Consider the following 20661-nt stretch of genomic DNA (forward strand, 5'->3'; position numbering starts at 1 on the left):
GGAAAAAAGAAAATAAAGTGCAAATAAAAAGGCGGTAAAACGCTGGTGGCTTGTCTCGAGGGCCAGGTGATGTGTAAAGGTCTGGCCGGATAAAGTTATGCCAGCTAGCTCACACCTAGCCATGTCACGGTTTTGGATGCTTAAACAGAGCCAGAGCCAGGACACTGCTCCATAGCACAGAGGGCTCCAGCGCAAACAGGAATATTGCACRTGTGCTCAAAAAGGGGGCAAGTGGCCTGGAACTGCCAGCACCAAAACAATGGAGTTGGGATTTTAACCCCACTGCTTCCCCTACCCCCCATGTTCTACTGACAGCCTCCAGGACAGGACGGATGAACAGAAAAAGGGACTGAACACCTATATTCTGGTACTGAAGTCACAGTATGACTACATTCCTTATCACAGCAGCGCAGCAGAAGTTGAACTTCTCTCTTTTCACACTCAGTAACCAAATTGACTGTGGAATTAAAAATTAGAAGTCCCCTACATTGTGGTACCCAAGCCGCTGAAGGGCATTTTAACAAAATGATGCMGAAGTCCTGAAGAACGGACAATTTCCTGAAAGGCAGATGAAACGGATACAAGATGTTCAGCTGACAGTGCTGGAGAACCCGTGTAAGGATCAGAGCAGCTCTGAACTGAGCTGATAACTCAAAGGCAGAGCTGCCAGAGCCGTAGGAGATTCTCTTTAAAACCTGTTCCAACACTTAACAGACTGCCTAGGATGCGTCCATATTTCAGGATTTTCACACCCAACGCCTAAACTAGGCCACAAGAACAGAACACAGGAGACAGGACAAGTCAGAATACACAGTAACTTCTTTCCAACATTTCCAACTCAGAAGTGCTGCAGATACATTTGTGTGACAGGGTATTTGGCACAGCTGTCTGGTGAGGAATCCCACTAGTATCTTCAGCTCTGCTCAGTGCATAGATACTGCATGTAAAGGCATGACTAAGTAGCATTCTCCATCCAGATCAGCTAATCCCTTGCTGAGTCCGAATGCCACAGTGCGGTTACAGCCACGAGAAGTCTCTGACTCAGGCTCCTTTTCCATCGCTTTAGAGCTTCCCATTGGAAAGCAAAGCCCATGCGCTCATTAAAATACCCACTCATGATGGATCTGGGCTCGGGTCTCCGTTCCGTTCAGCCACGGACCAGCACCACCGCACACGGAGGCGCTGGACGCTCTGCCTTTCGCCCTCCGTCCAGTCAGAATTCAGACCACAGGACAGCCTTGTTTCCTTTGTCCACACTGACCACATGGGCACCTGCTGGCGACCATGCGACGGCATTGATAGGAGAACTGAAACGGAAGCCAGGTATAAGTTTACAAAAAGAGCCGAATTGCACAACAGCACTTAACATGGGAATGACATACTACAGTATTCTGGCTACAGAAGAACAAGCACTTTCATTCTCAGGAAACTCCTGTTTTTATAAGCACAAGAGGGATATGATTTCTTCAGAATATTTAAATATACTGTATTAGAATCACACAGCAATTTGAGGAGTTGAACAATAACAAATCTAGCTTTAGTCCAATTTATAGATTACTGACATGAATCCACAAGGAATCTGCATTAAGAAATTCATGCACACCAATGCAAGCTGCAAAGTTGTAAGACTACAACTCTTTCATAGCTCAGCAAGATTGACAGCCCACATCCCCGCATCAGACTATCTGGCTAAGTCCCCCTCACCTGTGATGCTTTGCAAGCGTCCTCTCCAATTTCCCAGTGAGCACATTCCAGACATAGAGGGCCCCATCAGCTGAACCAGCAGCCACATAGTTACCATCAGGGCTGTGAGGTCAGAGAAGCAGTGGCAGAGAGAGAACAGTTTTCTTAAGTTAGCAATTTATCACAAGTCATTATTCCACCCTCAACTTTCTAAGCAAGCAACTTGTCATTAAATATTCTATAGAAAAGTTAAGCATCACCAGCTGTTAACACTAACAAGTGAAAGCACTTAAAATTCAAACTGTCTTGGAAACTTTCTGATGATATTTATAGATATGCTCTGTCCCTCATGTAATCAGTCTTGCCCAAGAGGTGACTCTGGGCAAACCACAAATTCTGCCTCAGTTTTTTCACTTGTAAAATGGGGACAATACAACCAAGCATCTTGAAGCACTCTTATTTTTGCTGGGGAAAAGATTTATCAGAGGATATCTTGCTTATATCTGACCTTACCTGAACACAACTCTTGTCCAGTCAGATCCACATTTAAATCCTTGGGCACTGAAAAGTTGGAATCAGATAATTGTAATTTCATTTATAAGGAGATGGACTTCCAGGTTCTTACAAAAGAGCAACATAAGGATTTGTACATTTTGTGGAATAAGCTCCAGTATCCCTTCATCATAATGTGTTTCTCATACACCTTCCATCAATCACATCTGAAGAAATTCTTGCCCGTTAGGCCTAATGCTTCTAAGGCAAGCTATCTTCTTTAGAGGGGCAAATGACAAGATCCACCAAAGCGGATCGATGTTGTTGAGACTGCAGAGAACCCTGCTACCCGTGTAGGAAAAAACAAAATACAAAACCAACAAAAAGACAGAGTTGGGAGACTGTTCTCTCCATGCAGATACTGAAAAAAACCTCAAACACTGAGGACAACAGGCAGTCCAAAGTTCGGAAATCCAAAATGTTCTCGTGGGCCTCCGGAGAACATACTCACCTGAATGTCTGCTTGACAGCACTGACCCGTAGATCAATGATCTTCAGTAGATCATCACGGGAACAGGTCAGAAGCTCTGTTCGCTCTGAGTTCAGGTCTAGAGCTGTGATCCTCCCAAACAGTTCTAGTTCTTTTACTATGCTTTCAGTCCTAAAGACAGAAAAAAGGGAAATCAGAAGTAAGCCAAGGTCCAGGAGCCAGTCAATGCATCAAAACTTTGACTTGTCCCAATGCACAAGAACAGAAGAACAAACTATTGTTTTATTTTCACATTTTGAGTCTTTCCCAAACAAGATCTCACTTTGTGGATAATGTTTACAGTCAACAATCAGACATTGTTTTCCTCGCAGTCCCACCCTCCGAAAAACTAAATACTGTCTTGGAAGGCAAATAGTGGCCAATATAAAATATCTACATTAAAGCAGTTTGCCACTTCAGAAAAGGCATCCTAAAAACAATTCCCCCTCCCCGCTCTCAAAAAGACCCCAAAGAAAACTGACCCAACAAATCAACTGTCTAACAATTAAAGGCTTTTTCACTGCCCTTCTCAGACTCTTATAACAGTCTCCAGCTTGCAAGCTCAGGAAAAGCATCCCAGTTCAGATTATCCTTGGACAGCAATTCCATAATCATTCCTACACTGTCAACTCTCTCAAAATCGTTTTACCTGATGTCCCAGAAACGAATTTTCTTATCAAAATGTCCACTCATTACACACTGCTCAGTACATACGATGTCATTGCAGCTAGATCCTGCAAACACTGTTTTTATACCTGAAAAGGATAAATCAATGGTGACACAAGGGAATTTATACTGTACAAGCTGGTGAAAACAGAGTCAGAAAACAATCACAAACCACACACGAATGTCTTGGCTACACAGAGCAGTGCCCAAGAAGCACAACAGGGCAGACAGACTGTCTTGGAATAATCCCGACTTAAGTCTTCAGCAACCCCTTTGCCCTTCTCAATCTCCTTTGCTTTATCTAATATCCCTTTAAATGCTCCCAGGACAGCTGCTTTACTTCCACTTCGTATTTAGCCAGCCATAATTTGCMACAGTTAAGTAACATGAAACTGCCTGTATGACCTCTGTTTGTGGTTCAGGTATCAAGGTAACTTTGAATCCTGACTTCCCTCTCAAGGACAACAGGTTCAAGAACTATCAACAGAACAAAAGCCAAGAAAATAAGGTAGCTGTTCTCCCAAAGAACCACCTAAAATCCTAGCATGACCTTCATTTGAGACGCAGATGTTTTAGGGAAGTTTCCAAGAGACATTTGCATCCAGCTCAAGGTTAAAAGGGCTGACCTGGCCCCAAGTTTTTAGTGCAAGACCAGAACATCCACCCCACCAGCTGAAGAACAAAGAGAGCTCTCGGAGCACAGCTGCCTATTAAATTAACAGTGCTTCCTGCATACACCGTTTCTTATTGTTGTTTCAGGTAACAGGCAGAACGAACCAGGTCTGATTACCTGAACAGCAACAGAAAACAACATGGTTGCTGTTTTTCTGCTTTTTTAGACTAGCAAGAAGATGAAGCGATCTGGCTGATGTCAGACTTCCGTTTACATTCACTAGCAGACACAGAAATTGGATGAAAGACAGAAGTTAGGTTTCCTTACAAACTTTGCTGCGGAGGTCCCAAAGCTTGAGGGTCCGGTCATGACTTCCCGAAACAATGCGCGCATTGTCCAACAAGAACTTGGCTGACAGAACTTTACCGCTGTGACCTGTCAGGGTGTGCTGAGGAGAGGAGAAGTAAATGGTATAAACGAACAGTGTAAGTTCCACTAGCTCCCTTCTTCATAGCTCACTAGTTCTGCTGTTCAGCAGCTTGACAAAGGCGGTCTTAGAAACTGCAATTTGTACCTCTACTGCATTACTAGGGGAGGGGGAAAAAATATCTGTTATAGTTAACCAGAGCTCAACCCTCCCAACAGTGGTAAGTACCGCAGAGCTCAGCTAGCAGCGGGGAGACACAGGTCACCTTCAGCTAGTCTCCTCTAGCTACTCATGAATCCTGCAAGCTCTCCTCCACTACACTCCCTGCACCTGCTTTTCATGGAGGGATGTTAACTGCAACAGAGCCTTGCAGGCAAGCTGAGGAGGGGGGTGGAGCAGGATGAAAATGGAAATGGTGCCTTCAGGCTTTCATAACGAACTTCCCTCAAGGATATGAAAGGGCATCCAGTCTCAACTCTTACACCTTTGAGCCTGAAAGCTAAGACAACCGTCCGTTCCAGAAAGGCTTCCAACAGCAGTTTTCACAACTGCTTTTGTTTGCGTCCAGCACAGGGGACACTGTGAGGAATATGAACTGCACTCACTTCAAATTGCTGAATATTTGCACGCCAATCACAAACCAGATAATGCATGACTGAAGTATATAGTCAGATCTTTTAATACTCAAAGCACGATCAAATTACACAAAGCAATCTGGGCTTGGGAAATACACCCCCCCCTCCCAACATTCAAATTGGAAAGAAATGGGAGCAAAGTTTGAAAAACTGATACATACCACTGAAAATCTGAAAGAAAGCATCATCCAATAAAGACCACTCGTTCTTAAGACAGGACATACAAACTCTAGAAAGGAGGATCTAGACTTTCCCTCTGCATCCTTTTTCTGCTCTTGCTGCACAGTCCTTATATATTGATATTTGCATTTAAGTAGGGAGTTTGTGGTGAAGTTTACCATTACTCCAGCTTCACTGCCTCCTGCTCATGTGCAAGGAATGACAAGTCCACACCACACACACTCAAAACAAGGAATGCACTATTGTATCTCAGTGAACAGTGACTGCACTCACCCAAAGCTGGTAGTCACCAGGGATACTGGAAAATTACAGGAAGATATTGTGAAGCCAGGTGGATGTTTGCAGAGATAACTTTTTGTACCGAGTAATTTATAGTCTGTTAAACTCTTATTCACTACAATTCACAACAAATAGTATGATTTGCAGGCCAAAAAACCTGCAAAAGAACTGATGCATTACTTACTTTCCTAAATCAGATCTGACATCTCCACACTGAGAATTACTCAGTGAATTAAAATTATAATTGACATGTGAAATACTAAAAGGTTCAGATCATTCTAAGTAGCATCTTTCTAAAATAAAAATTTGAGGGAAACTAGGGTACCTTCTTCTAGGGTACCCTTCTAGGGACCTAGGGTTCCTAGGGGACCTAGGAACGAGAATAAACAAAACCTCTTGGAAAGCTGAAAACTTTTCTTTTGGTAGATTACAGCTCTTTAAATGGGAGCTAAAGGGGCGGAGAAGAATGCGAGTGCAAAGAGGGAGGGAGGACAGGAGGAATCTTTTGCAAGATACCTGGAATAAATTCAAGCACTTTAAGGCTTGCGTATTTTTTACAGCTAGGCCAAGGACCACTTTTCAAAAATGCTGCCCCTGACACAAAGAAAACCTTTTTGTCTGCTGCAAACTCTGCTTCAGCAGTCCTTAGAATGAGGGTATAACATCTAAGTAGTTCTTCAAGAATCATAAGAAACACTTAACAGTTTCCACAGATGGGGATGCAAAAGTTCATAATATGAAAATATGATGCAACTGGAGTGTCCTACAAGGATGTGCAGAGACCAATACAGCATTTTAGTCTTTTCTCTTGAGGTGAAGACTCTTCACTTCTAAAGAAATAAAGACTGGGTTCACAAAAAGAATTGTTGAATGTGTTGCAGATCTGCATCTGTAAATATGTAGATTCCAAAATTACTATGCCTCCTTTAGATTGGAGAACACAGGGCAGGAACAGCCTAGCCATTGCTTTGCCTTCAAGAGACTTACCCGTAATCGATTGTCATCGACCGTCCAGATTCTGCTGGCAAAATCATTTGAAGCTGCTAAGAGGTAAGAACCCTGTGAAAGCAAGAATAATTTAAAACTACTTCTGCTAGTCATTATGCAAATTATTAAACTCAAAGTATTTCCAAGAAGTCATTAAAGCCACATTAGTGCTATATTGCCAAGGGAAAAAGAAAGAAAAAACAAAAACCCAACATACAAGTAAGGAATGCTGGTGTAACAACTTTCAGCAAGGCTATGGCTTTTTCTTCTCCCAAAATGTGATGTCAATTTGTGGACTCATGACTACAGATAAAAGGAGTAACAGTAACCAGACCAGAATGCACCATTCTCCTTCCCTTTCCGCCCCCAGCTGCTGCGGTGAGGACTAGGTTTAGTTCACACTCATCTATTCTCTTTGATTCTCCACAGAAGGCCCCCATGGCACTGCTTAGGTGGGCCTGCTAGAGTAGAATTAGTCCAATTCCTGTAATTTTCATGACAATTCAAACATTTTAAGTGAAGATTCCAAGAATGAGATCTGTTCAGTGACAGGTGGATAGATCATGGCTTCAGGCTTAGAGCTCTTCCAAGTCACCCTTGATGGAGAATGCTCATCGCAGGATTGACGCTCACACTCCTGTCCACCTCAAAAGACTTTTCTGAAGCAGAAACCAAAGCCCAATTGCATCTCCCCTCAAGCAGTTCTCACCTGAAAGGTGTTCCAGCAATCTGAAAAAATTCAGAACTAGTTTCTCCAACAGATTAACAGCACCGATAAGTCTCTAACAAGCTGGTCAGTGCCCAGATGAGGGATGCTTTTGGCTGTGTATTAATAAAAGTCAGCATATAGAATCACCAAACTGAAGAAATTGCTTCAGGCTTGCTCTACTTTCCATGCAGTAAAACGTTGTTATGGAAGAGGTCTCAGCAGAAAAGTCAGATCACATGTCCAGATATAACAGACCAAGACCCCAAACTCCTTCAGGTAGGACTGTTGGATGTGGACTACAGTCATGTCTCCAATACTTCAGGTTAACATGAACTGAACACATCACAAGCTGTCAGCAAGCACTCTGCCAATCACATCTTAACTGTGCCGTGACTGGGGAGAGACTGCTGGGAGCCAGGGTCATGGAAATGCAAGTCTCGGGATAATCAGACCTTTTACTATTCATCACAGACCTCAGCAAAACACTTATGGGTATAAACCTCAAACATAGAAATTTCAGTGTATTTGCTTCTGTTGTGCTCTTATGCCAGCTTTAGTGGGAAGCTGAAGACCAATTTCTTACTTTAGACAAAACCTAATCTATTCTACCACAATTTAATACACATAATTCAACACAACATAATTCAATTCTTTCATCCCCAGTTACAAACAGTGGATATTGTACAGATACTCACAGCACTATCAAATTCTATGCTTGTAATCCCAGCATTACTACCAGAGAGGGAACCTTTGGGCTCACACCTATCTGCACAGAAAAAGACAAACAAAACTTAAGTAATGGATTAGAAAGGAGGCTGACATGAAGTGAACTATAAATTGAGTTCATTTAATATCCCGACATAACCAAAAGCAAAAACGTTTACCTCCCAAGACTTCCCAAAGCTTAACCCTCCGGTCCATGCCTCCTGTTGCTAGTAACCGGGAGCCAGGGCTGAACTGCACTGCGTTCACCTCCCCATCATGTGCGTCCTGAGGAGGAGGAGGAACAGAACAGCCACCCAAAATGGAATTAGCACAGACCCAAAACCCGCAGATTAGAAAGCTACAGAATTTAAGGACTAGACTACAGAGAACCACAGCTGTAGACCTTGCAGCAGTACATCGGAAACAAAGCCACAGACTGAAACTCTGCTATTGTTGATGCTCTATAAACAGAGCAAGACAACCGATCCTTATCTTAAGGAGAAACAGAAAGCATATAAAAGAAAACATCAGCAAGACTCAGCAGTGCGAATAGACTGCCAGAGGCCTTAGAATGGTTCTTAAGTTTAGGCTTTGTAAGTTAAGGCATTTAGTTTTAAGTTAGACCAGAAAAAAGTTAAGGGAAGAAGAGGACAGAAAAAAAGTAATAGGCGATATGCTGTAGAAGGAAACCAACTTTTCATTTCCTCATCTAGAGCCAGCCATGGAACGAGATCCGACCAATTCATGCAACCACAGACCACCAAAGTCAGGCTTAAGTTAAGGAAGCCTGCTTCAAAACAGTATAACAAATCAAGCGCATTCATTCGTTTTACTGGTGACAATGCAGCTTTACTTTGGTGATTCAGTAATAAAAGAACAGCTGTGACTTGGAACGGCAGTTCTCTGACAGGGAACTCAGGCTTACGCCACCATTCCCACCTGCAGGAGCAGTGACACCCCTAGTCTCTCACAGCTTAAAGTTTTGAAGCTTGGGTTGACAACTTATTAGTGATTTTTAATGTTCTAAAACTTACGAAAACTTCAGTATCAAGATTCCTCCCTTTTTTTTTCCCCCCCTGTTAAGTTCACAGCTTTATACTTCTTACACTTTTTTCTCCCATGCATCACATTCTGAACTCATTTGCCGCATTCCTTGTTAAGCATTTTCAGCAAGGACTTTTTTTTTTTTTTTGAGATCAGTTTTTTTTTGGATACTTGTATTTTTCTGGAACTTGTTCCTTGAACCTGGTTTCCCAGATCATATCTGGAGGTCAACATTTCAAATCCGATCTTCCTGCAAGTGCAGAAGAGCTGTTCTGAACAAATGTGGTCAGAACTCCTGCCTAGAAACCGCACCCTGGCTGAAGTCACAACCTTCTCCTCCTCCCCAAACCTGTTCTACCCCCACCTCCCCGAAGAGGAGCCTGTACTGCCCGCTGGGATCCCAGCCTCCAGCCATCTGCCCAACCTCTGCTCCACTGTCCACCTGGGCTAGACACAGGAACTAAACCATAATGCAGATGATCTCCAGCAGGAACACACAGGTTACCACGAAATGGGCAGGGAGTCCTCCTTCGACTATTGCAGCACAGTCAAACATCACCTCCAACCTGCTACAGTCTGACAGGCTTATTAACTGCCCATGTTCCTGCTCCAAGATGGGGAATTGGAATGGGGCAGCACCTCCATCTTGCCAAGACCATGGGTCAAGACAGTCTACTGTGGTTTCAGGTGATATTACAGGCGATCAGCAGAACGGTCAAAACACAACATCTCACATGCTTCTGGAAACCCCTACATAATATGGCTTTGCATCACCTTGCGTGACAAAATTACCCAAGATTTATATCTACCAACCAGCTGTGCTTGCTGAATATAGTCGGAGGCAGAGAGGGGTTGTATCACGATACTGCAACCACGAACCCCTCCTGTGAAGCTCCCCATTCGAGCCAGCTCCAGGCTGTTGCAGAGGCCATGGCCCTATTTTCACTCAGGGTAACACTGCTACTCCCYCACCCCAGGACTTCCACTAAAGAAGCTAACAGGGCAGGCTAGGCTGCCTCTAGGCTGCAGCCAGCCACTGTATGGTCACTCTGTTATTCTGGAGGGGAAAAAAAAAAAGAAAGAAATCAGAATTACGGTCAGGACAGCTACAAAGCATGCAGCGTTTTACGTCCACGCTAGCCCTGGAGAAAGCCCTTCATTCTTTGCTTGAGAATTTGGAGTTAGAGGAATGTTCAAATAAGCAGTTGCTTTACAAGACAAGTTTACCACAGTATCTTCCATTTCAAAAGGAAATGCCCTTCACAGAAATTTAAGTTTGGCCTTGTGAAGCCAAAACAACACACAAAGGAGGTCTCAGCTTGAAAACTTTAGATCACACACAACAAATGAAGACACCCCAGAACCGTGAGCTCCTCTTAAGCAGTTCTGTTGGACGACATTCAGTGCCACAACTCCCTTCACTGTGGAGAACTGGAACCGAATTAATCCCAAGCTGTCAGCAGTCTCTTCCTCCATCATAGCTCTACTGCAGCATGACAGAACAGGGACTGCTGGGAGCCAAGAGGGTAATGGAGTGTAATTCCCCTGTGCCCTCAGACCTTTTACTAGTCATCATCGACCTCAGTAAGACACACATGAACTGCAGACAGGACACACAGCCACACCTGGGGGAGCGCTGGCTCCGAGAAACATTCAGGCTACGGATTAAATGGGCTGAACTATGCTACCAAATCAAGAATTCCTTCTCGTTTGGCACTGTTAATTGAAACGGTTTCAGCAGATCAGTCAGCAACTGCTTTGCAAAATACTGATAGGATTTGCTTCCTCCAAAGCCAGGAAAAGACAGCAGAAATGAGAATTCCTTTCATACTTACAAAGACACATATGGCAGTATTGGGCACCCTCACTTCTTTACTGGAACCTGGATGTGGCTCTGCATTATCCTGGGGAGCAGGGAACGAGGACAAAGAACGTCTCCTGAGTTGAGACAGGAAAAAAAAAGACATTTTAAAAACAGAAGTGAACACTGCTTCTCTCAAGTGATAGGTACAGATCTGGATGAACTCAACTACACTATACAGTAATAAAAACAGAAGTTTTTACATTCTTTTCTCCCTCCTTTCAAGAAGTACATTCATCATATTGCCCTGCATTCACTTGCAGCTTTAAATATTTCACAGTATGCCAGCCTAAGTTATCAGAACTGACTACTGACCTCATTTTTGAGCAGTCATATTTTTTTCTAATAGGAAAGAGAAACAAGGKAGTGATTGCAGCTGAGTTTGGGAGAGACTGCGACTCCATCATTGTGTCTAGGGAGGCTGAACACCATTGCAGCACTACACTCCAGGCAGCAAAACGCTCCGTTCGAAAGCTTGGACTGCATCATTTAAGCAAAGACCATCCAACTAATGCAGAGCTTGACTTAGAAGGACTGGCTCCACTCTGGATATTAAGCACAGGCCCCACAGACTTATTTAAAATAACGCTACTAAAGGAGTAAAGTGCAGTGGAAAATGAGAACAAAACTTGTGTTTTTTCATTGCATCTCTAACTGCAGAAAGTTTCTAGCCAGTGTTACCAATATCTGAAATCTAATCAGGATAATGCAGCTGGGTTGCATGTTACTTCAATGGAATACATTCACATGCCGGACTAAGAGCGGATAACGTTTTCACCTGGCAGCATCAGAAGATTGATGTCCCAAAAGGGGAGACTCAGACAGACTGGAGGGAAAGGTCAGAGGTCAGCACACGGCAAGATGGAAGAAACAGGAAGTTGAGGAGAACAAAAGAAGAAAAAAAAAAAAAGAAGAGCAGAAGCTAGAAGAAAGGCTGAAATTGTTTGTTCGTATTCCCTGCACCACCAAGATTCTGGTGTACATTGAAACCGATATACCAAACAAAGAGGTGAAAGTGGTCTAACCTACCCAAAGATATTAGTGATAGAGTCCAGAAGGCTTCCAGCTGGCTGGGAGAGTCGCTTACTAAAGGAGGGGAGGACAGGTTTAAACCTGGTGAATAGCTTCTCCAAACAAAGATCAACACAAACACAGTTCATAGCAGCAAGTCTCTGGGAAGACTCCCTCCCCTGCAGACCCAGTCCCAAGACAGAAAACACCAAAGAAAGGCATCAGTACAAAAGTCCCCAGTAACTACAGCTCGGAACATAATTTGCAAGTGAAATTTCTGGTTTCCCCTGAACCTCCAGCCCCAAAATTACTAGTTTTAGAGGTAACAGTTTGCCAGGTCTGAAGTTTCAAACGAATTAATCCCTGCTTTCATATAATTACCTCTTACCTTTCCACTCACTGCTATTTTACAGAAAGAAAAAATAGCATTTAAGGCTAGGTGAAGATATTTTCAGTATTGTCTGTTAAATTCAAAAATGCAAGTACTTGCAAAGTCATGCTGACAGCTGATACAGAGATACATTAAACACACGCTGCAATATCCATTTTATTGTCCTTAAAAACACTTTTACTTTATTTTTAAGATTAGATACAGATTTTCAGGCAGTAGCCTGATTTAGTTTCAACAGAACAAAGATGAAAACAGAGCAAATCTAGAATGTGGTAACAGAGAACGCAGCAGGTAATGCAAGTCTTATAACGCTATGGTGGGATTACTGAACCAYGTTGCAGCTAAAGGCGAGTAAAAATTGTAAGTAATGTCCCCAATATTGCTCCTTCACTTGTTCCAACACTCTTATCCCCCTCGCTCTTCCTCAATGCTACGGTACAAAACCGGCCGAGTCTACAAACCTGGATGTCCGGCTGACAGCTCGCACCGGAGACGTTTCCTCGGCTGTGTCAGAGGTTTCATCCGCAAGCACTTCAATATCGTCATCCCTGCTGAAGTGAGAGAAAATGCCTCTTTTCCAGCCAGCCAAACAGAACTTCTTACAGACGGCGCCCACCGACGCATCTGAATTGAACCGAAGCCACTGCTCCAGGCTTTGTCAGCGCTCACCCCCAGTCCAGACCTAGGTTTGACAACTGTGCTGACGTGCAGGTGGATCCCAGGAAACCACCTGTGCACTGAGCCGGCTGCCACTGCCGGAGACATCGCATTCAATAGACTGTCTGCGAGCAAGCGTGTACAACACGCAAGTTCAAGCCTTTTCTTGCGTGACTGACCAGAACTGTGAGGATCCAATTCTTATACCATAAACTAATCCAGCTAAAGTGCTCAGCAGATGCTGGAAGGCTTTTCCCCATTAGTTTTCATGGGCTCTGACAGTCTAGCGTTTTCCCTTCAAGTAGTGCTGATTTGGCAAGTAAACACGCTTGTGTCTGTAAACACACTTCATCAGCACGATGCCATTTTGATTGATCAGGAAGTTTAAATTCAGCGTTAATAGTAAGAATAATCCAATTCCTGCCATGAAAGACATCACATAGGACTAACCCAGCTGCAACAGAGCATTTTGAATCTCACATTTCAGAATATATTTGCACATAAAATTCTAAAATTTTGGAGGAAAGTATGCGTGAAAAGGCTACAGAAAGTCTATACTACAACCAGAAGTATCAGGCTGGTATCTCTATAAAATGTAGCAAGTTTAACTGCTGAGATGTCTTTTTTTTTTTTTTTTAAACATACAAAGTTTAAGCTTTTAAAATTCTGTGAAGCAAAAGAACTTTCCAGGTTAACTTAAGGTATTTTTGAAGTGACTAAACCCTGGGACACACTTCTTGAAATGCTGCAGTTTTGCCTTTCAGTGAGCAGCCTACTTGTACAACAACATAAAACCTGTAAAATAATAAAATCAAAAAGAAGAGATCAAAAACATCTGTGAAGCAGAGTTTGAGTAATTTAAAGAAGCAATTCTTTTCCAGAATTTTTTTTTTTTTTTACAGGTTTCTTCTGAACTTCAGTGTCTCAAATCAAATGACTTATGAAACTCAGACCATCACCACCACCACCACCACCACAGAAAGTAAAAATATTCAAGCTGCTGAGCCACAGCTACTTCTGAGCCCAGGTCTAAAATAGGAAGGTCTCACTTTGGGTAATGCAGAGGAAGAATCTTAGCAGCAAAAGTGGCCATATATATATAAGGCCACTTTTGCTGCTAAGATTTTTTATTTATATATATATACATACATACATATTTATTTATTTATGTATTACATGTAGGTTTCCTCATTCAGTGTGCTATTAATTACTGAAGAATTTAATGTTTAGACTATTCCACATACATTTACATCAAACACTGTGGACAAAAGGGAGGAAAAGGTGGAGGGAAATCCCTATTCTTATGAGTGGAAAGATTGTCCATCGGCCTGCGACATAGAGGTCAGTAGTAAACTTGCCATGGAAAGTCACACTTAAATAAGCTAAAGGACTGGAAGTATTCAAGCATTTCTTAAAAAGCTGCAAACCAAACCGGACTAACTAGTTGTGCTGTTAATGGACACTCAATTTTCCCTCCAAATCCACTCCCCTTATATCCGCCCTTCCTATCCCAGACTTTTGCACGGCCCCTCTTCCAGAGCACATGCATTGCTGTTATCACCTGCGAGGACGGGCAGTACAGAGATTACACGATTCTAATACAGAGACAACGGCTAGCAAGAAAGTGTCTGCACACTGCTCTGCCACTGTATTTTGAAGACTATTTCGGTTTTCTAGTAACAGCATATCAGCTCAGTTATTCTGGATTCACCTAACACAAGTTCTCATAACCTTATCAACCCGGTAAAAAGTATATATACACCATCAACTGTTCATTTCAGCCAGCTGATTAGCGAGAAGACCAGTCAGGAATAAACACAGAAGTCAACATCCACGCAGCTGATGAAAAGGACAACAGAGTGGAAATGCTTCTCTCTGGCTTGCCAAGAAAAGTAACTCCACATCCATCTTGTTTTCTCTACAGCGTAAAACCACCTCAGCGTGGAAGTAATCAATACATTTTCACCCTTTTCAAGGGAATCAGTACCTGTTCCTACAGAAAATTCTAAAACACAGCTATGTGTAGCCTACATTTTTAAATGTTAGGCATCTCCAGAGTATATTACTCTGTGATCAAAGAGTTATTTGGAAGGCCAACGGCACTGCACAACACATGTTTTTCTGCTGAGATATGACTGTAAATTCACTGTATGAACCATTCTTAAGACTTTCAGTCCAAGTATCTATTTTTAGACATAACATGGCTCCCTCTTCTAGAAGTTCAAGTAAGAAGCATTACTGCACGTTTTTGACTTTACACCAAAGTTTAAACACTCCTCTACATCACCAAATCTAGAAGTAATGAAGATGTCATTTATCATGCATCTCCATAGAACAGAAGCATGAAGTGATGATGGAGAAGGGCTCTGTAAATCAAGATCGCTTACGGTTCAACAGGCAGTGGTTCTTTGGCAGCTTCTGCTAGCTCCTTCTGCAGCCTGGCTTGTCGTCTCCTAAGAAAAGGAAACGAGGTTATTTTCAGAAATCTTCCTTAATCCTGCTCCAAAAATTACCCTGCACAGTTCTGATGGGCTTCATATTTCCAAAATTGAACCACTGCCATAAATTTATCCTGAATTTTATCCTGGTCTTCCAGATACTTAGTGCAGAAGAGGCATTTTATTACTGTGAACAGCTAAGGACAGAACTAATAGGCCAGTGATACAGTAAGGCAAAGCACAACTATGGCATGCCTGTAGTGCACCAGCTCTTTATGACCCATATGAAAACATATTTGTTCAGAGCAAATACTTGCACATACTTGCAAAAATAATGGTCACATTAGTGAAGCTAATGCAAAAATACCATGTACTGARAGACTTGTCTTACAGTTCTTATTCTCTCAGCACTGTTAGCTGGCAAGTAAGTTGAGGGAATTCAGAAGAATAAGACAATTTATTTGCTCTTACACATAGCTCATTCTCAAGACAGCGCCTCAATTCTGCAAAACACAAAAAATACCCTTAAATTGGTTAAGAAAAAAAGAAGGATAAAACTAGGAGAAACAAGATACAACATGGACAAGAGATGTCCAAACTTAATACCAGCGGAAAAAGTTTGTCTGATCTATGATCTTTAGACCACAGTTCACTCTTGCTCAAGAAACAAAAAACACATTTTATTCATTTAAAAGACAAGAATGTTTTCACAAAGCATTTCTCTGGGCTGGCCAGAAGAAGGAACACAAAGTTCTGAAAGCTTTTTTTTGTTGTGCAAGAATCAAAACAGTCTGTGATCTCAGCTGATTTTGTTTTTTTATTGTATGCATTTGTAAGTATTCAAAGAAAGAAATGTCAGGAAGTACCTTATCAAATAGATGACATCAGTCTCACCTTGAATCCTTTTCGTTTTCTGCATTCAAACGATTGGCTTCTTGTGCCTTCTCTGCCATCCAACGTGAGACCAGCTCCTGGTTATCTTCAGTAGTTTTCCTCAGTTTTTCTTCCAAGGCATTGAAGGTGATCTGGAGAGCGTCATATTCATCTTTCAGTGTCTGATTAGCTCGCTCAAGATCTTGCAGCTTGCTACGCAATTCCTGGCACTCTGTTTCCAGCTCGGAGATCTTTTGCAAATATTCTGCAATCCTGGAAGAACAACACAATTAAAAAAAAAGGCAACAAACAAACAAACAAACCACGAGGCCCTCCTTTGGGACCTGCACCATCTTTTTTGTGCTATTTGTACAATGTCTAACAAAGGGGTTTTTAGCCCACGGGCAGGATTCCTAGAGAATATCATAATACAAATAAATAACCCAACCAAAAGTCTAGGTCTCGTACCAACCACACAGAAGAAATTGTTCCTACTCACTTAGCTTCATTCATCTGCATCTCTTTGTCTTTCTGCTGCATTTGGTTATTCAGATCAATTACAGACTGGGCCAACTACGGAGGGAAGAGAATTACATTAAAAAACGCAGGGATGTCAGCTGGACAACAAACACTGAGTGGCTCCCAGTCAGAGCATAGATCACTCCGACACTACAAGCACGAGCACCTGCGCAAAAGAACCGGTGCTCACTTTTCAGCCTAACCCCACAGCGCGTTCAACCTTTGCTCGTGCTCGTTTGCCTTGCCTACTCATATCTAGCAACGATCTTGCAAAGCGAAAAAAAGCCAAATTAAACCACACACARCCACCCACCTTCTCACTCCCACTTTGCTCGTTCAAAATCTTTCCAGTGTAGAACTGGTGCTCATGGGCAGCACTGTGAACTCTATCAGTTTTTTCTTCCCATAATCAATACAGTAAAAACATCCATGAAATACAAAATTAGGCACTTCTTAAAAACCTTGTTATGCTGACAATGCACATTCTTATCTCCTGGCTGTCAGTTTGAAAGACCGACCACCTCTGGCTTATTTTAGTCATCAGCACGGCTTGCTTGAAAAGGCTGTACCTTTCATTTTATGTACAACCTTTAAGCAACCTGTGCTGATGATTAAAATGATGAATAAACTTGGTAAATGCTTGCAAAGGGCCGCATATGAACCATACAGAACACGAGAGGACTTTCTAACCTCGCCACGTTTCTTATGCAGCTCTGTCAGCTCCTCTTGATGCTTTATCTTCAGCTGGGCCAGCTCCTGCAACTGAGCATCATTCCATGTGCCATCATGTCCTGGACTGGAGTTTGAGAGGAAGGAAGAAGCGATTTCAAACCTGAATCCAGTTGTTTCTGTGCCTCTGACCAGTTAGTCTCAGAACAGCATCTCCCTAAGATTTTCTATCCTACATCAAACACACAGCTCATTCATAATGAATGAAACCATGGGACTGTCTGACAGCTAGCTCCACCACAACACGCTTCTCACCAGCCAAGAGGCTATTATACAGTAGTGAAAAATGAAATTTACGGAGGACAGAATTCACACTTTTGTACATCTCTAAAACATAATTCAAACTCAAATGAAAGATAACCAGTCTTTGGTTAAATATGCACCAAGACAAGCGAGTTTTAAAAATAAACTCTCCAAATACTGGAAGAATTACAAGCATTTTACCAACTTAAATTTGTTCTGCAGGGAGCAGGTGGACCTTGGAGATACTGGATATGTGGAGGCAGCGTAATGGGAACCAGAGTGCTATTCCCAACCCCTTGGGCTTGCAGCCCAAGGCGTTACGGTCACTTCTTCATTCCAACCTCTGTCATTTATGTTCTGGCCTCTCACAGTGTGAAGGTTTTGGATTTTTTTAAATTGTGTTTTCTAGTACAGTGGCAACATGATATTATCCCAAATTTCTAGAAACCAGAAGAACATACATAACATCCCCAACAAGTACAGTTGTAATGTTTATCACTCATGTTTTTGAAAGCACGAAGACAGCAACAGAGGTTGGTTTTTAACAAGTGTGCATGTATACACACACACATATATACACACACACCCATATACAATATATAAAACACACATGCACATACACTTCAAGGAAATTAGAAACTTTGTTTTAAATTACAGTTTTTCAAAAAATAATTCTTTTAGTCATTATTATATCTGGTAAACATAACTAGGCAGTTCCAAGAAACTCTTTCTACAGTCATACTGTGTTAGGACAGTGCAGTGGGAAACAGTTAATTTGTTCGGAAGCTGAAAGGTCTCCCAGTGATATCTGGGAAGCAGTACCAATAATTGAGCATTTGTCTTAACACCCTCCCACCTCTCAAATCAACGTTGTACCAGAAGACACAGCATTTCCAGAAAACTACATGTTCAAACAGGTGTAAAAAGCCAAGTTCTGTAGTAATATCCAATACATCCTATAATACTATCCACACATATGTCTAAAGCCAGAACTAGATATGTCTCCTAGTCCTTAAAGTAAGTAAAAAGCTTTCTTCCTCAGCTACCCAGAATTACGGAATTCATTCCATTTCAACAAATTTTGTCATATCCTGATGACAATATCAAAGTTTGGTTTAAAGTTTACTTTTAAAATGTTTTTTCTGTTTTTGCGCATTTCTGCTCATCCTCCTCTACTCCCAGACTTATCTCTTGGAGCGGGTGTTCAACCAGAATGAGATTTCTGTCAGCTAAAGGCGACTCAGGACAACTGCAGTCATTAGAAAGCTTTTGAGTACTTTCAGATGGGGGTTAACTCCAGCCTGCAGCCAAGTGCTAACTCGGAAGATCCCATCCTACTTACTGAAGTTCTGCCCGCAATTCCTACGAGATCAGGAATTATTCATTCCTTACTAGTAATAGTACACAGCAGCCTTAACTATATTTGTATGTTTTGCCTACAAATTAGACACACACACACAGCTCTGCATTATATACCACAAAGAGCTTCAACGGAGGAAGCAATTCCTACAAAAGAAGTTGGTAATTCTGAGCGACTGCCCTGCCTCTACCTCAGTAACACCAAGAGCAGAACCCGGCAGTACTTTACTCGTCGGGATTTACACGCAGTCCAGGTGAAGAACACACTGTTAGCCTACCACGGATTCAAATGCCAGCACAATAAGCAGCATGACCACTGCGTGTAGCACTAGAGTGCTATTCCCAGGTTAGAAAGGAAGTTTCCTGGCAATCCCCTGCTAAAAGCAGGCTATAAAATTACACAGCAAAAACACTGACACTTCACAACCTCCATTTTCTCCACTCTCCCAGATCTAAATGATGACCTAGTCTCCAGACTGAAACTAAGGAGACAGTCTCTCCCTGTGCCGGAGTGCTTACAAGATCAGATAATTTCAAAAGCCAGATCAAAATCATTAGGTACTAACAGCAGACAAACATAATGAGCATTACAAGGCAAATAGGTCAGACTATTGTACAGAAGCTTAGGCTGGTCCATCTCCATACTCGGAGGCAGTGATTGATAAACTACTTTCTGTGCAAAACCCGGTCAGATCTTTCTCCACTGCATACCGTAAAGGGATTGCAACTTGCTCATATGTTTAGAGTTATTTATAATCTACTTTTAGTTTTTTAGTTCACTAGATTTCCCAGCCTGTTTGTCTCCAAGTTATTGCAGTAACCTAGACGCCGTTTGCATAACATATCAATCAAGCCTTTGGGTTACAGCGTGCGCGGCAGACAGCTGACTGCCAGAGGAGGAATTTTGAGTACCTGATCTCATGTCTGCTTTGCATGTCATATTTCTCTGCTTGCAGCTTATCAGCCAGCACTGCATGCAGGTCCGACTTCTCTAGCAGCTTGTTATCTGAAAAGGCAGCAAGTGCAATTAAGACGACAACCAAAAAGCAAAGCCAGATTCCCGCTTTTTTTTTTTTTTCTTTTGGCCAGCCAGAATTTTAGCACGTGTTAATTACTCCGGCACAACCCGACATCACGTAAGCCTCCACCACATTAACGCGCGCCCCCCGATGCCCACACACTACGGCAGCACTCGGCTGCAACGCCGCGCGCGGGGCCCGGCTGAGGCCTGCTGGCTCCCTCGCGGGGAGGGACAGGGGCGACCCCCGCGCCGCCCCTCGCCCGCGGCCGCAGCAGCAACGGGAGGGCAGCGCAGCCCCCGGCCTCGCCGACCCCCGCGGCAGCCGCCAGCGCGGGCCAGAGCGGCGCGGAGGCGCACTTCAGCCAGGGCGCCCAGCGCCAGGGCCCAGAGCGGCGGCTGCCCCCCGCTCCTGCACGGCAAAGGGGCCAGACGCGCCGGTGTCCGCCGGTGTCCGCCGCGGGCCGCGCCGGGCGCTTACACTGCAGGATGATCTCCTCGAAGGCCTGCCGCTGCAGCCGGTCCCGCCGCCGCAGCTCCGCCGCGATGTGCCGCTTCCAGGCGGGGAAGCCGGCGGCGCGCAGACCCGCCGCCATCTCCGCGGAGCGGCGCG

General features: G+C 43.1%; 2 protein-coding genes and 2 non-coding genes across 7 annotated transcripts in view; all 4 read right to left on the bottom strand.

The window, feature by feature from the left end:
* Positions 1–1200, bottom strand: part of SAG (S-antigen visual arrestin) — a 22370-nt gene extending 21170 nt beyond the window's left edge. Inside the window, exon 1 of the mRNA XM_026080033.1 lies at positions 1114–1200. Within this exon, the coding sequence (XP_025935818.1) occupies positions 1114–1117 (4 nt within the window). The 5' untranslated portion in view covers positions 1118–1200. The remainder of the gene's footprint in view (positions 1–1113) is intronic.
* On the bottom strand, positions 799–20655 carry ATG16L1 (autophagy related 16 like 1). Of its 4 annotated transcripts, none has more exons than XM_026080022.1 (18): positions 20530–20655; positions 19943–20036; positions 17390–17495; positions 16680–16753; positions 16202–16453; positions 15257–15322; positions 12674–12760; positions 11840–11896; positions 10785–10887; positions 8085–8190; positions 7896–7966; positions 6492–6563; positions 4311–4431; positions 3354–3459; positions 2687–2836; positions 2197–2244; positions 1705–1806; positions 799–1307 (listed from the first exon to the last, which is right to left on the bottom strand). In XM_026080022.1, the coding sequence occupies exons 1-18, from the start codon at positions 20642–20644 to the stop codon at positions 1214–1216; spliced, it is 1824 nt and encodes a 607-aa protein (XP_025935807.1). In that variant the 5' UTR covers positions 20645–20655; the 3' UTR covers positions 799–1213. The 4 variants fall into 4 exon arrangements, with proteins under 4 accessions (XP_025935807.1, XP_025935806.1, XP_025935809.1 ...); XM_026080021.1 differs by having other exon boundaries at positions 12674–12763; XM_026080024.1 differs by lacking the exon at positions 11840–11896.
* Positions 7412–7674, bottom strand: LOC112972936. Its single transcript, XR_003255837.1, has one exon.
* Positions 10260–10530, bottom strand: LOC112972935. The gene has a single exon (XR_003255836.1).
* Positions 20656–20661: the final 6 nt, after the last annotated feature.

The sequence above is a fragment of the Apteryx rowi genome, unplaced genomic scaffold (assembly GCF_003343035.1).
Source record: "Apteryx rowi isolate R43461 unplaced genomic scaffold, aptRow1 scaffold_51, whole genome shotgun sequence".
NCBI classification, from domain to species: Eukaryota; Metazoa; Chordata; class Aves; order Apterygiformes; family Apterygidae; genus Apteryx; species Apteryx rowi.

Coding starts and splice junctions, on each gene's coding strand:
- ATG16L1 (XM_026080021.1), bottom strand. CDS start 20,644: ATGGCGGCGGGTCTGCGCGCCGCCGGCTTCCCCGCCTGGAAGCGGCAC. Junction 11,897..12,673: donor GCTGTCAGCCGGACATCCAG/GTTTGTAGACTC, acceptor CCCCTCCTTTAG/TAAGCGACTCTCCCAGCCAG. Junction 2,837..3,353: donor ATTCGTTTCTGGGACATCAG/GTAAAACGATTT, acceptor TTCTGTCTTTAG/GACTGAAAGCATAGTAAAAG.